The sequence below is a fragment of the Narcine bancroftii genome, chromosome 1 (assembly GCF_036971445.1).
Source record: "Narcine bancroftii isolate sNarBan1 chromosome 1, sNarBan1.hap1, whole genome shotgun sequence".
Lineage (NCBI taxonomy): Eukaryota > Metazoa > Chordata > Chondrichthyes > Torpediniformes > Narcinidae > Narcine > Narcine bancroftii.
This window is the reverse complement of record NC_091469.1, coordinates 50,260,907-50,275,190: the sequence shown is the minus strand read 5'-3', so window position 1 is coordinate 50,275,190 and position 14,284 is coordinate 50,260,907. Positions and strand designations below refer to the sequence as shown.

The window sequence follows — 14,284 nt, the reverse complement described above, 5'->3', positions numbered from 1 at the left end:
GATTAACCCTCTGGTCCCCAAGGGGACCAATTCATTCCTTAACTACCACTTAGCTTGCAATGTACTCTAAAAGGGTTTTTGGAATGGTTAAGGTCATTTCATTGTGCCTTTTTGCCCTTTGAAATTCTCACAAATAAACCAAATTCCTGTACCTGATATATGTTTCCTTTTATTCTCTGATCAAATAGTAAATATTTTTAATTAATTTAGTTCTCTGAACTTCCCATCTTTGCCCCTTACCCTTATATGAACTCAGAGACATGCTGACTCTGAGCTCATATAATCTCATTTACTCTCTCGGATGTGGCTTTTTCTCCCAGTAACTACTCTCAATCTAGCTCACACAATTCACATCACACTATTGAAATCTACCTTTTCCCAGTGTAGGGCCCTAACTCAAGAACCAACTTAATCTTTTTCCATAACTACCTTGAAATTCATCGAACTATGGTCAATCTCCCCAAAGGATTCTTCCAAACACTTAAATTACCTTTCCGTCGATGCAGACAAGGACAACCTTGTTGGGACCTGGTATTAATCTCTAAAAACATGATAGTTTGAAAACTCTACTGAATGCAATTTATGAATTCCTCCCACTCTAATCCCCTTTACACTGAAGTAATCTCAGTTAATATGAAAACTGGAGTATTCTCTACTGCAACTTTCTTTTACATCCTTCAGTAATCTGCTTCCATCTAACTCCTGGCAATCATTGGGTGGCCTATAGTATAGCCCCATCTACTTGACCACACCTTTCTTATCCCAAACTCTAATTTAGCTTCACTGGCCAGACCATCCAGGATACCCTCTCTGAGTATTGCCCTTTCTGATCATCAGTGCAGCACTCCTCCCCAAGCACGAGCTGCTAAGTTTATCAGCACTTCTGTGTATTCACCCCTCCCCTTTTCCACCCCCTTCAGTCAGGCCTGATGCTTCTTTATCTCAGAACAATGAGTTGCCAGTCTTGGCCTTCCTTCAACCATGCTTCCAGAATTGGAACATTATCAAAATCCCATGTGCTAATTCATGCTCTTAGCTGACCCAAAAGGTTTCGAGCATCAAAGTAAAAGAAGTCAAGCTTACCAGTCCTTTTACTTTCCCTCCTGTCTTTCCCTGCTCTTCCAACTGGACGTCTGTTTTATTTCTACAAATAATTCAGCACCTTTTTTCCTGCTGCACTGTCAGTCAGGGATCCATCCCCTTCCCCAACGAGTTTAAATGTTCCCAAGTAGCTCAAACAAACATTTCTGCAAGCTATTGGTTCTCCTCTGAAATCGGGTGCAACACATCCTTCATATACTGATCACCCCTGCCACAGAAGAGATCTCAATTATCCAGGCACCTGATGCCCTCCTTCTTTGGTGAGTTTGTTAGCCACACATTCACCTATTCAATCTTCTCACTTTTATATTCATTATCACGAAGCCTAGGGAGTAATCTTGAGATTAGAACTCTGAAGATCTTGCTTTTCATCTTACGACACAACACCCCGAATTCCTTACACATGAATCCATCTCTCTTACCCATATCGTTTGTACCAACATAGACTACTACCATTGGCTACACACCCTCCCCTTTGAGAACAGTGACCAGTGATGTTCTGGGTTCACTGTTGTTTATCGTCTAGATCCGGGGTGTCAAACTCAAATTCACGGAGGGCCAAAATTAAAAACTTGGACTAAGTTGAGGGCCGAACTAAATATTTATTGAAAATTTTCAACAACATCTGCATGTTTTCTCTTCTTTCAACATATGTAATGTTAAACTTTAGGATATAACTTTAGGAGGATAATGTTACAGGTCAGGAGTAGGTAGCTCAAGTTCACCCTTTGCTTGACCTGAGGGAAACCTATTTGGTCCCTGTGGAGATGTAGTCAGCATTCACAGGCTGTGTCCATTTTGGCCTGCATCAGGACTCAGCATTTCCTGCTCACTCCTCAGGCTCTAGGCCTCTATTCACCCTCGACCCACCATCCCTCTACCTGACCAGTCCTTTACCCAACCTCTACTCACCCCTCACTCCACTCGCTCTGCCTCTACCCACCCCATCCTATACACGCCCCTCTACTGCCTCTCCCCTCAACCTGTTCCTCCCTCTACCCGTCTCTCACCCTCTAATCACCCCTCCCCTACTTGCCCTGCCCCTCCCCTTTTACCTCTTCCCTATCCACCCCTCCTTCTACTCATCCCTCCCTCTAACTGCCCCTCGCACCACTATAATTTCCCCTGCCCATTACTCCTCACCTACACCTTCTGCCCACCCCTGCTTACCCACCCACTCAGGCCCAGCGCGCTGCTGATCAGCCTTTGCGGACAGCCACCATCTCTCTCTTCACGTTCAGGGCCGAACCAGCCGTCCCTGGGGTCCGCGCGGGTGCAAGCGCTGAAGGCCGTGGCAACCGGGAGAAGTGTGCTCGCGCTGTGGAAGGGCCGTCCGGTGCTAGTCGCGCGGGGCTCGCACTGCCCGGGGGCCGTGCGCAGCCTGCCATGCCCGTCGCGCCGACAGGAAATCACAGGCACTCGCCAATCCGCCGCACCGCTCGACAGGTGGGAGAAGTGACTGATTGTGCGGGGAGCCTTCCAACTGGCTTGCCGGCTGATGACATCGACAGACTTCTCGTGTTACAATTTCTCATGTTACAATGGGGAAGGATGTGCAATGAAGGGGGAGGATGGTGGGGGTGACATTACCAAAAAACAGCATCGGCTCTCGCTGCAGGGCGGGTCACCTCTCATACATTTTTGAAATGATCTTGCGGGCCAAATATAATTATATCTTGGCCCGCGGGCCAGAGTTTGACATGTGTGGTCTAGATTAACAGCTTGGATGGATAAGTAGTTAGAGTGGTTAGTAAATTTGCTGTTGACACCGAAATTATTGGTATAGTGGATAGTTAAGGTTATTCCAGGATACAACAGGATGTTGATGAACTGGAAAGTAGGCCAAGGACTGGCAGATGGAATTTAACAAGATGTTGCACTTTGCTATGTTATACCAGGGCAGGACTTGCATGGTGAATCGTGAAGCCCGAGATACTGTTGTAGAACAAAGATTTGGAGGTAGAGGTATATAGATCCATGAAAGTGGTGATACATGTAGGCAGGGTGGTGAATAAGGCATTTGGCTCAGGGCTCTGAGTTCAGGAGCATGGACTATTGAATCTCCTTTCGCTACTTTCATCTCAACTTGTCCATCCCATGCTATACAACAGCATCAGTGATGGTCCCTCTAATTTGGCTGATGCTTTCTTGAGAGGCTATTCCCCACAATGGTACACAAAGCAGTATATATGTGAGAGAGGAGAACTTCTGCACTGCCAGCCTGCCCCTCCTAGTGGTCATCCATTTCATCTCTGGCTGCACCCACAGCATGACCACCTTCTGAAATTCCGACCTACAACACTTTCTGTCTCCTTACTGAGACCAACTGCCACTCCAATCGACCCATATGATCTGAGAGGAGTTGCAGCTGGACACACTTCCTACAAACCAAGCTGTGACATTATTGCTTCACTTATTTTAACTGGAATAAACATCATCATGAATGAGAGTGGTAAAGTTCAACAAAATGTCAACTTGAATATCCTTCTCTGAGATTTACAACACAAATGCATGACATTTTCAACATTCCAAACTTGAACAAATCTTCATCTTTTCTGAGATACCTACCATTTTCTGGTAGGTACGTAAAGCATGCATTTTGAATCCAACATATATTTGTACAATTAATGTCCAGTAAACTCCTGGTCATTTTAGGCTTTCCCTGGTGACCCCACAGTTCTTACCTGAGAAGCATCAACTTTTGCCAATTCTGCAAATGTTTCCAGAGCCTTCTGAAGATACTCCCCATCCTCTCTCAAAATTATATAGGCAATCAGGAGAGTAATGTGTTCAGGAACTTTGTCATTTAGAGCCAACGTTGATTTAACAGAAGACAACCAAACTGAAGTGAAGTTATCATCTGCACTGAAACCATCCAGCAGTTTCCACATTGCAAAGAGAGTTTTGTACCAACCAGTAATGGGAAACACAAGTTCAGGGGAAGGCTAAAAAAACAAAAAGAAAATCACAACTTGAGCAAAATTAGACACACAAAAGAACAAGTCAAAAAGTTCAACCATGTAGAAATAAGTTTATGTCACAAATATTTTCAAAGGATATAATAAGTTAGTACAAGTAGCAAATTATTAATGGATGGAAGTAACACTGAGAACAGCTCTTCCCACTCATCTGTAACCATGGTGGGGGAGTCAAGGACAAGGAAGCACAACTTCAGAATTGAAAGGCGTCTATTTAAAACAGAGATGTGAAGAAATTTCTTTTGCTAGAGTGTGGTGATCCTCTGGAATATGCTGCCACAGGCAGCTGTAGAGGCCTGGTCACTGTGTATATATTTAAGGCAGAGATTGATTGGTATCCAAATACTCAGGGTATCAAAGGTTTATTTGGGAAAAGGCAGGGGAGTGCGGCTGAGTGAGAGAATGGATCAGCTCATGATGGGATAGCGGAGAGGACTTGACGGGCTGAATCGCCTATATCAGCGCCTACATCTTATGGTCCTTATATCATGTTAAAAATAAATTCACAAAAATTTCTAACTGAATTTCTATGCCTTGTCAAACCACTGAAATCTTTTCCCTACAGAATAAATTTAGTTGGATCAATATCCACTAGCTTTCTTGTCTGAACCAACCAACACTTAACTGAAAATATTCAACTTTGAAGACAGAGTGAAAATATGGCTCCGAATTTGTGCTGTCAGTAACAGCGAGCCCTATTAGATGATAATATTGTAAAAGTGGCAGATTAAAACTGGAGTCCAAAGTTATAGATTGAAACTCCCTACCCTTCCTGATTTCAGTCTTTCCTCGTGGATAATAGAATTTACAAACTAATCTCGTTGCAAACAAAATGGTAAGTGAACATGTAAATTCTAATTCAATGCCACAATTATTCCAATTAGATATTTCAAAATTCTATTTATTCTTAAGCAACACAATTTTTGTATCTTTAACATTTTTGATATCTCAATTGATATTCATGCCCCCATCTTATTTAGAGCTCACTGTAAAATGTTTAAAACTGCATTTAAAAGTAATGATATCCCTGGCTTCCAGACTCTCCAAATTATTCACATTTATGGCATCTGGACCTGCTTGTTGAGATGACTGCTACTCACAAGCATAAATCCCATGTCAATCTTGGGTAAATTAAATGAGCTTCATGAAATGATCCATCCATGAGGTTGGAGGTCACCATCAGTACTTTACCATTGACAAAAAAAAGGGCCACTGTTATTGTTCAAACAAACTAAAATCACAAGAAAGAACTTTTAGTAACCTAAAGATATCACAAACATCATGTCAATAAAAGAGGCATTGTTTGTCTCCATGCATCAGTAAAAAACATCTCTGAACTTAACATGGAAAATTCAATGTTTTATAATAAACAGTAAACTTTATGTGTCAGGAAACTGCAAATAAAATTAGAAAGAAATACTGTTCTACAAAGGTGACCAAATAAATACAGGTGCTCAAAATAGTCCAAAGTATTGAGTATGGCTCCCTCCCAGCTTTAACTAATTATAAAGATTTAAATCTTTCAGAGTTACAAGGGTAGATGGTTCGGAAAAAAAGGGCTGTTTGTACCTGTTGTAAGGAAGCCAGAAATAAACACACGAGGATAACTTAATTTATGCAATACTCTTTTAACAAAATATGGAGGAGCTTTCTCCCAAAAGGTAAAATTAGTTTACTTGCATTTTATAAATCAGATATTCAAAACAAAAAAAAAAAATTCTTCTTACCTTTAGTCTGCAAATAGTCTCAATTTCCTCACTCAGGATCATGTCTAACAGTTTCACAGACAATTGCTGGCTGAGCAAAGAAGCATCTGCATCTGATGTACATTCAGCAACTACTGCAGAAGATGCTATCTGCAATAAAGGCATCACTAGGACCAGAGCTACTTTGGGTGAAGTGTGCACAGGTGACAAGGACATGATCTTCAATGCTGTCAATGTAAGAAAGAACTCCATTTCAATCTTTTCATTCTTCTTTGATGTTTTATTGTACATGACAATTTTGTCATAGATAGCATCTATTTTCATTCCATATAAAGAAAGTCAAAATTCAAGTGTCAAGAAAATGGTTTTGATGTCCTTATAATAATATAAAAGTGAAATTCTTACTGGTATATTTATTCTCGCAATGTAAAAAAAATGCTTCAAATATTAATGGGTTTAATGTATCATACATGTTGAATGTTGAGTGGGTGGGGAGGGGGGTGAAGGAGGGAGGGAAGGGAGGGGGAAAAAGGGAGAAAATGACACTGTGTATATTCAAGAGGGAAATGTTTGTGTGTATTTTGGTCAGTATGGTTCCTAGTGTGAAAAATAAATAAAAATATTAAAAACTCTATAAAATTGATTTTCCACAACTGTGGTGTGTGGTCAAATCATGATGCAATTTGACATGGTCGTGCACAGATTAAACGAGTGGACCTTCAGGCAACGCTCTGGACCATTAATCCAGTGACTCAAGTTCAAATATTATTATGGCAGCCAGGGAATTTAAAATCAAGCTTCTTTTACAAATGAATTTGAACAAAAGCTAGTCATTGTTACAGTTTGCTATAGAATTACCAAATTCTCACAAAACCCCATAACATTAACTAATGTTCTTCAAGAAAGGAAATCTATCATCGTTGTTTGGGTCTGGCTCACACACAACTTTAGACTCACCGACTCACCAAGGAGTTTGATTTGATATCTCTGGGGCAACAAAAGAAAAGATAAAGGCAGGGAATGCCAATACTGTAATATCCTCCTTACTAAAAAAAAATTAAAATATTTTGATCATTGAAAATTTTATGGTCGGCTTGGATCAATGCCAGAATCATGATTATGGTGGCTGGCCTTGTACCTTTTGCCGATATGATATGACATTTGAAGCTTACAAGCTAGTAAAATAAATTTTGACTTTGTTCTATCAATTAAAATACACACATTTACAAGGGATGACATCATAATCTTTGTAGAATGATCCAGACAAATTCATCATTTGTACCAAGGCAGAGATTACTAATCTGATGGAGTCCAATTTGAATGCAGATTGATAGCAAGTGAAATTGATGGTTGGAAATTAGGAGAGGGAGTTCGAGCAACTAAACATACTAGACAGACAGATTTCATACATTAACAATGTGAATACTAATGCAAGTATGTAATCAAATGCTAAAACTAGAAAATGATATGTATAGAATTAAATAAATGAACATGCATGAACATTTTGTGAGTTGCTCCGAGCAAATCCTCTCCTTGCATTCTTTGTAGTTTTTCTACCCTCTTGTATGACAATTTGAACATTATCAGAATTACTAATAATGCTCCAAACCTACTTTCAGGTTTGGCAAAAAGAAAATTGTACTATTTCTCTTTATACCCTACACTTTTATTTTGCATGACATTATACCCTGAAATTTTGTTTTATTGTAAGATCATCCACTGCACTTTTGTTTCTTGTTCTAGCTCTACCTATTGCATTATACAGAGGTTAGCTTGCCTGGAGAGCATGCAAAATAAAGTACTTTGAGAGTATCTTGGTACATGTGACAATAAACAATTCAATTAATAAAATGGTGTCATTTAATTGGACAGCCAAACAAACCAACTTATTCCAATTTCTATTATATAAATCCTGCTGGTAAGCTTCCTCTTAGGAGTTTCAAAAATATAATCCAGGAATTTTTCAATTAGTTTGTACAGAAACAAAGGATTTCATGTTTAACATATGACATAAAGTGCCAGAGGAACTCTACACTTTTAGCACACAATCAAGAAAAGGAATAGATTCCAATAGAGAATTTTATTCAACAACCACCTGATAAGACTTACCAAGAGCTATAACAAGTTATTTTGTAATGATAGAGAAACGTACTTGATTTATACTTTACAGTTTATTTGGTTCAATGGTTGAATGCCTTTATCAGAAATGATAATGCAGGACTGATTAAAATAGGTCACCTCCTAAACATGTAAATGTCAGTTCAGAGAATAAAAGTCTGCATCCAGGAACAAAAAATTGAATTAAATGGCACTTTAAAAGTTAAAATGTGCCTTTTTTTGTTTTTTTAATCTAAATTTCAAAAAGTTTTGGTTATGGTGGCAGAATACAAAGGATGAAAGGATGATTCAGAAAATGATTCTGCCTAATTAAACTGTCAAGGGAAATATAGGAGGCATTAACTGTAAATATTTCATTTCAATTTGGACTTTGCAGTCTAAACATAACACTTAAAAGGTAAGATATTGCCTGGATTTCTTGAAATAAAATGGCAATTAAAGTATTTTGTATGCATGTATTTTAAATGGTTTTGTTTAGAAGGAAAATAGCCTATTATCATTTAATGAGTCATTTAGACAATGCATGAGTAGTAAAAGACAAGATTTTTTTCCGCCTCCATAGCTTTGGACAGAATTTTGCAATAAGAAGGTCAATACAACCAACATTTAACCTCAGAAGTGCATTAACTACATTCAACGTACAATAAAAAGTTTCTACCTGCAGTACTAAAACGTCGACCAAATAACTGAGAAACCGAAGAAAATAAAGTGCATTCTTTGCAGCAGAAAGGAGGAGGGGTGGAGAGAACCATCCAGGTCTTGGCCCACCATAAACCACTTATTTTTACATTAATTCATTCTGCAGCCTATTTTCAACATTATTTTATATTCTTGCCTCTTTTCTCATTCATCTCAATTTAGATCTCCTGCAAAGAGATAATCTATAACTCGTGTTGATCATTCCATTTCTGAAAGTGTCAACACCATTTACGTTTATTAGATTCACTTGATCCCTATGAAATCCTAGACATTCTCTTGGTTCTATCCACCTCTCACGCTTTCTGCAACAAAAACCTTTTCTCAATTTTCCCCAGTCATCTGGTCCATGGTATTAACTCTGCTGGTCAATTCTGATAGGGACAAAGAGAGTTACTCGAAGTTGTAGAATTAAATTGTCCAGAAGGCTGCAATCCTCCCAGTCTGAAGATAAGCTGCTGTTCCTCAAGCAATTGATGGAACTCAGTTCCTTGGTGTCCATTTAAAGGATGACCTTTACACCTCCTCATTAGTCAGGAAGGCGCAGCAGCACTTACACTTCCTAAGGAGGGCAAGGCAACAGGCCACCACTCTAATAACTTTCTCCAGGAGCACAATAGAGTATCCTGGCTGGCTGCACCATAGTGTGGCATGGTAGCTGCAAAGCATCAGATAGGAGGTCAGTACAGAGGGAGATTACTGAGAAAATCACTGGGGTCCCTCTTCCCTCTATTGATAATATCTACAAAGAATAGCATTTAAAAAAGGCTCAGAGAATCATTAAGGACCCTTACCATCCACCCTGCAGTATCGTTGAGACATTACCTTCAAGGAAGAGGTAAAGGAGCATAAAAACCAGGACTGCCAGACTGGGAAACAGCTTCATGGCACAGGCAGTGAGACTGTTGAATAATTCTAGAAACCTGTAAATTATTTTTATAAACATTTATTATGAATTCCTATGTACATATGTCATTTGCGTGTAGATGTACTGTGTGTGTGCACTCTGGTCTGGAGATATACGTACATGGAACCTGATGAAACAGCAGATGCACAGTCAGATGACAATAAACTTGAACCCTTGGAAGTATCAATACAAGATGCTGCAAACAGATAGGTCAGAATGGGAGTGGGAAGGAGAATTGATGTGGCAAGCACAATGTAACGCTGAGGAGAGCATCCTTCCATATTCAATATCAAATTTTATAAATTCAGGTAACTTGTCTGTTTGGGTCAGAGCTCATCATTTCTGCTGTAAGCCATCCATCTATAGCCCCTTTCACACTTGCCAGTAATCCTAGGAATCGAATGCCAATCAACCTTTAAAGTGGTAAGTGTGAAAGCAAAATCTGTTCAATGTCGGCATCAGATGACATCATCTCACGCAAGGGATTGCTGACCTCCACCCTTAGTACAATCTCCAGCGTCTGCATTGAGATCAGGCAAGTGTGATTACAGGCACTTCCTTTTAAAGGTTGAACAGACTAAATTCTGGGGATAAACCCTTGCAATTGTGAAAACGTTCAGTGTCCCAGTTAGGAGTGGTCTAGTGTGAAAGGCTAAACCCCCATTCCTATCCCGGGACAATGAACGGCCGATTTACTGGGATGTGTGTGAAAGGGACATGATATCCCTCTCCAAAACCTTGTGCTACTGCTCTACATTTTGCAATTTACACATTCCTTTGCTTCTCACTTTGTAATAACCTCCATTTTTACAGCATTTATGTTCCTGTGCTCTCTCTTGCTCTTTCTCTCATTAATCTGACCAATTGGCTTCTTCTACAACTCTTCCCTATTCCAATTATCACCTTATCTTATCAGTGGCATTTTCTTTGTCCTCTTCAGTTGCCTCCAACCTCTTTGCCACTTAAAACTAACTTGTTTTCTCAATTATCTGGCTCTTACTGCATGTTCAACCCAAAGTGTTAAGCTGTTTTTCTTTCCACAGATGGCCTCAGATTGGTTGAGTGTTTACAACAATTTATATTTTTGTTTCAAGATTCCTGAATTTGCAGGTTATCTTCAATTTTCTGTCTTCACATGTGCTTTTGATATGGCCTATCCACAACAATCATATAAAAACACTGGAGAGGTATTACCAATGGTTTTGCCACAAAAACCCCTCCACATATACTGCAAAATAAGTGAACAAATATGAGCATCCTTTCCCAGCTCAACATTTCTAATTACACTCAGTTAGCTTGAATCGGAAAGCCACATGTCTAACACTAGATTCCTGAAACAGTTTTAATACTCTGAGCCCCATTATGTGCCGATTACCAGAAGAGGTCACTCAAAGATGCTCTCAAAGTCTCCATGTTTATCTCCACTGATTTGCAAGAACCTCTGGACCACAACCATTCAAAATGGAGGAGATTCCAAATGTCACAGTAAACAGCAGTTTATGTAAATGCAGATGTAATGTACCACCTCCCATACTAACCAGCTGCCCACATGATCAAATGCCAAAAATCCCTTGTGTGGCTGAATCTACAGTTCCTCATGTTGGCTTCCTGCCAAAAATTTCCTACAAGTCAAGGATTTGCAATTTGATATGCTAATTGGCCACTGTACATTGCCTTCAACATCAATGGCAGGTGGGGGTTTAAATGAAAAACGAAAAAGGAGATTGATAGTGCTTGATGGTGAGTGATACAACTGTTTCCAATCTGTGTGATTCTACAACTCGTTATTGTTAAGACCATAGGCGTATCTAAGGTATGATAGCCAGGGTACATGCTTTGGGTGCCACTTGAAGGGGGGGGGAAAGAACCACTGTCCGCATCTCACCCACCCCATATCGAACTCCCGAGTCCAACAAAGAATATCCATTTGACCAAAGAACTTCAGCAAACAGATTGGCCGACTGTGTACCAAAAATAGTGAAACAAGATCAAACTGGATTTATTAAGAAAAGACGAATAACAGACAATGTCTGTAAGTTCATTAATTTAATCCATGCAATACAAGGAAATATGATACCAACAGTGGCTGTTGCTTTAGATGCAGGAAAAGCGTTTGACAGGGTAGAATGGAATTATTTATTCATAGTATTACAGAGGTTCAACCGACCAGAAAAATATATTAATTGGATTGAAGCATTATATAAGGGACCATTGGCGAAGGTAATAGGAAATGGATATGTATCGAACCAATTTAAATTAAGTTGGTCAACTAGGCAGGAATGTCCACTATCTCCCTCACTGTTCGCTTTAGCAATAGAACCATTGGCAGAACTGATAAGAACAGAAAATAAAATAAAAGGGAGAAAAATAAAGGAGAAGGAGTATAAAATCAGTTTATTTGCAGATGACATCATAGTATACTTAACAAAACCAGAAATATCAATAAAAGAACTACATAAGAAATTGAAGGAATATGGAGAAATTTCAGGGTACAAGATCAACGCAAATAAAAGTGAAGCGATGCCAATGAATAATGCGGATTACACAGAATTTAAAAAAGAATCACAATTAAAATGGCAAACACAAGCAATCTGATGCCTAGTTATTAGATTAGATAATAATTTAGGCCACCTATACAAATTAAATTACCAGCCATTAATGAAGAAATTACAGGATGACTTAGAACATTGGAAAGAATTGCCACTAACATTGATAGGGAGGGTAAATTGCATTAAAATTAATGTCTTCCCAAGGATACAATACTTATTTCAATCATTACCAATTCCCTAAACAGAGAAATTTTTCAATGAACTAAAGAGAATAATAAGGAAATTCTTATAGAAAAGGGGGAAACCGAGGATAGCGCTAGATAAATTAACAAAATGGTCCAAACAAGGTGGTTTGCAGCTACCAAACTTATTATCGAGCAGCACAATTAAGGTATCTATCAGATTTTTATTAAAGAAGGGAAAAACTAGACTGGACCGAGATAGAGCTCGATAAAATAGGGGAGAAGGTACCAGAACATATACTTTATAAGTGGGATGAAAAACTGCTGCAATATAAAAGTTCACCAGTACTGCACCATTTACTCAACATATGGAAGAAGATTCACGTAGAAAGGAAAAAAAAAACAAATTACCAACTACCAAAATTATTATTGATGCAAAATCAACTAATCCCTTTCACAATAGATAACCTTTCCTTTACAGAATGGGAGAGAAAAGGAATTAAAAGAATAGAAAATTGTTTTTTGGGAAATAATTTATTAACATTTGAACAAATTAAGTACAGATATGGAATATCTCATGGTACAATGTTTGCATACCACCAACTGAAAACCTACTTAAAGGACAAATTGGGAAGCAGACTGAGATTACCAGAAGGAAGCAGCTTTGAATGTGATTACAGAAACAACAATAATAAAAAAGATTTATAACAAACATGTACATCAAGCTGCAAGAGAAGGAAAATGATGAAATAAGCTATAAACCCAAACAAAAGTGGGAAAAAAATTTAAATATAAAGATAAAAAATGAAATATGTCTAAAGTTATGCTCTGAAACTATGAAGAATATAATAAACACAAGGTTACATATTATACAGTATAATTGGTTACACAAGCTATATATCATGCCCCAAAAGTTAAAAAAATGGGATCCAACATTATCGGATAGATGTTTTCGCTCTAAGCAGGAAATGTGAGGAAAAGAATATGCAATTTCGGCTTGTGAGAAAGTGACAAAGATTTGGGAAGATCTAAATCAGGTATTAAATAAAATCACAAAAAGCAACATATCAAAAAATCCAGAGATCTTTCTTCTAAGTAATACAAGAAGTAAAGAATTAGGCATCAAACTGGATGAAGTGCAAAAAAGATTTATTATGATAGCCTTAGCTGTAGCAAAAAAATGTATAATGTCAACTTGGAAATCAGAAGAGAGCCTGAGAGTACAGCAATGGTACATAGAAATGAATAAATGTATTCCATTGGAAAAAATAACATATAATTTAAAAAAATAAAGTCACATTATTTGAACAAATTTGGGAACAGTTAATGGAACACAACATAGAGGACTTGCCTCGGACCCCCACCCCCTAAAATGATAAAAGGAGAAGACAAAATGACTTGATCCAGTGTGTAAAAGTAGATGAGACAATTTTCTTGTTTATTTTCAGTGTGTGATGACATTGTTTAATGGTTTTATTGTATTGTATATATTGAACGTTTAATGGGTTTGGAGTGGGGTGGGAAGGAGGGAGGGAAGGTAGGGGGGAAAAAAAGGGGAGAAAATGCCACTGTGTATATTTAAGAGGGAAATGTTTGTATGTATTTTGATTGATATGGTTCATAGTGTGAAAAATTAAAAATTATTTTTTAAAACCATCCCGATCCAGCATTCATACTCTGCCTTTGCTTTACAAGTCAATGACACAACACCAATGTTATTACAAAAAGTGACAACGCTTCAAATACACCTTCCGCCACTATCCTCCAAACATTTGTACAATTAACATGAAAACAATTATTTGGATTGTTCACGGGAGTAGCATGTAGAATACGATATGATGTTCAGTGGCTTGTGGCTAATGAGATTTAAGAGGAGGTGTGAATGGTGACTGCAATTCCCAGATGAAGGCTCTCTCAGTCTGGAATTTGGACATGAGCTGACAATCAGAGGAGGGCAGCCGCACTAATTCGCTTCTCCGGTTATTCCTCTGGTGGATTTTTAAAAAATTTTTGACATTTGGCTCTTGGCAGGCCAACCTTGTGCCTT

General features: G+C 38.5%; 1 protein-coding gene across 7 annotated transcripts in view; it reads right to left on the bottom strand.

The window, feature by feature from the left end:
* Positions 1-14,284, bottom strand: part of focad (focadhesin) — a 240,760-nt gene that overhangs the window by 159,505 nt on the left and 66,971 nt on the right. For all 7 annotated transcript variants that reach the window (XM_069926741.1, XM_069926735.1, XM_069926745.1 and 4 more), the window contains 2 exons: positions 5,807-6,012; positions 3,786-4,046 (listed from right to left, as the gene is read on the bottom strand). In XM_069926741.1, coding sequence (XP_069782842.1) covers positions 3,786-4,046; positions 5,807-6,012 — 467 coding nt within the window. The remainder of the gene's footprint in view (positions 1-3,785; positions 4,047-5,806; positions 6,013-14,284) is intronic.